General features: G+C 42.5%; 1 protein-coding gene across 1 annotated transcript in view; it reads left to right on the top strand.

The window, feature by feature from the left end:
* The window catches only part of Syn1 (synapsin I), a 52042-nt gene that overhangs the window by 11160 nt on the left and 38933 nt on the right, over positions 1 to 1949 (top strand). The window contains exons 2-4 of the mRNA XM_031372253.1: positions 1094 to 1151; positions 1254 to 1345; positions 1540 to 1627. Coding sequence (XP_031228113.1) covers positions 1094 to 1151; positions 1254 to 1345; positions 1540 to 1627 — 238 coding nt within the window. The remainder of the gene's footprint in view (positions 1 to 1093; positions 1152 to 1253; positions 1346 to 1539; positions 1628 to 1949) is intronic.

The following is a 1949-nucleotide window of genomic DNA, read 5'->3' as shown; positions in this document are numbered from 1 at the left end:
AGAGAGAGAGAGAGAGAGAGAGAGAGAGGCACAAAGACAGACAGAGAAAGAGAGACAGTTGCAGAGGCAGAGACAGAGAAAGAGAAAGACAGGCAGAGAGGCAGAGGCACAGAAAGGGACAGAGACACAGATGTAGACAGATTATCAGAGAGACACAGTTTACAGAGAAAAAGGAAACAGCTGCTCTTGAGTACTTTTGTGCTCATCAGTGAACCCAACAGAACTCATTTGTGCAATATACATATATCAGAGTTGCTGACTATGTACATGCCAGTGACCAGTGTTCCTATGAGTGTCTCTTACTTTCATCTCCCTTCCATGAAAATCAGAACTGGAACTTCTGTGAAGAAGCCTGTCTGATAGGAACCTTGAACCTGGGAGAGAAGGCTGCTGAAAGCTGAGCTTAGCTGGGTGGGGCTGGAAACAATGACAAAGCAATTTGTGATGTGCCTGCTGCTACTGCTACTGCTCCTCTTCTTGGGGCTTCCCTTCATCCTCAGATGCATTACTCCCTCCCCCATCATTGCTGGCTACAGCTTCTTTACAACCAGCTGCAGCCTGCACCTCTCCTATTCAGATGCCAACTGTCCACCCATAGCAGATGACACCCATGATCAAGGTGCTGCTTCATGGTAAAGGAGAGAACAGAGAGTCACTTTGGAACCACACAGGCACTGAAACACACGACATGACAGGCACATGTCATATATTTATACTCTCTGATGTTCTTAGCCATTTATAGACCTCCGTGCAGTTCAAAATCTGTTATAATTGACACAACACCATTAATTTTCCACAGCTTTTACTGGAACATTTAGAATAGTAATGTGGTAAGATACCATATTTTGGGACATGCCTGCTCTCTATGGCTTTTTACAATGTCTTTACATACTTCCACAGATATTACACTAGACTTTATTGTTCATAAAGTATTATCAATTAATTTTTATAAACTATTACAATTTAAAAAGTATTATGTGGTTTCTGTACCAGAACTGAAGGGGGAAAGATTCAAGGGACCAACCTGGATGTGGTCCTCATGTCTGAACATGTCTGAACACTGATGGATGTACCCTTCTGTATTTCTCCCCAGGGCAAAATACTTCAAAGGGAAGAAGATCCATGGAGAAACTGACATTAAAGTAGAGCAGGTAAGTTGATGAGGCATGCTTGGAACTCCACTGTCTGGGCCACAGACCGATTGTTCACACTTACATGTTGTGGCCAAATCACTGATTTTTTGTCTTTTCCAGGCTGAATTCTCTGATCTCAATCTTGTGGCTCACGTCAATGGTGGATTCTCTGTAGACATGGAAGTTCTTCGAAATGGAGTGAAAGTTGTGAGGTGAGCATGAAAAAGGCATACTGGTACTATGGGGGAAAGCATAAGGGACTCCCTTAGAACTGAGAGAGAATCAATAACTCCCCCTTTAGTGAGCAAAATCTTAGGTGCAGAGAGAGCCAAAGAACCTAGCAGACCACAAGGAAACTTCAATTATTCATTCAACAATTATTTGTTAAGCATCTATTTCATTGTAGGTTCTATCCTCAGCACTTGACACCAACAGACATTTATTTACCACCCACTATATGCCAAGAACTCTTCTACATGCTGAGTGACCTAGTGGTAAGCAAAACAGAACAATTCCCCCCAAAATATAAAGCTCTCTGCCCTTAACTTCTTATTTGAACAAATGAGAAAATATAAACAGAGAAGCAGAGGCAGGCAGATATCTGAGTTCAAAGACATCCTACAGAGTGAGTTCCAGATCAGCCAGGACTACACAGAAAAACCCTCTCACAAAACAACAACAGGGGCTCGAGAAATGGTTCAGTGGCTGCTCTTCCAGAGGTCCTGAGTTCAATTCCCAGCAACCACATGGTGGCTCACAACTGTAATGAGATATATAATGGAGATGATTCCTGCTTCTAGTGTACATGAAGATAGA

This window comes from Mastomys coucha, chromosome X (assembly GCF_008632895.1).
Source record: "Mastomys coucha isolate ucsf_1 chromosome X, UCSF_Mcou_1, whole genome shotgun sequence".
In the NCBI taxonomy this organism is placed as follows: Eukaryota; Metazoa; Chordata; class Mammalia; order Rodentia; family Muridae; genus Mastomys; species Mastomys coucha.
This window is presented reverse-complemented; position numbering and strand designations above follow the sequence as displayed.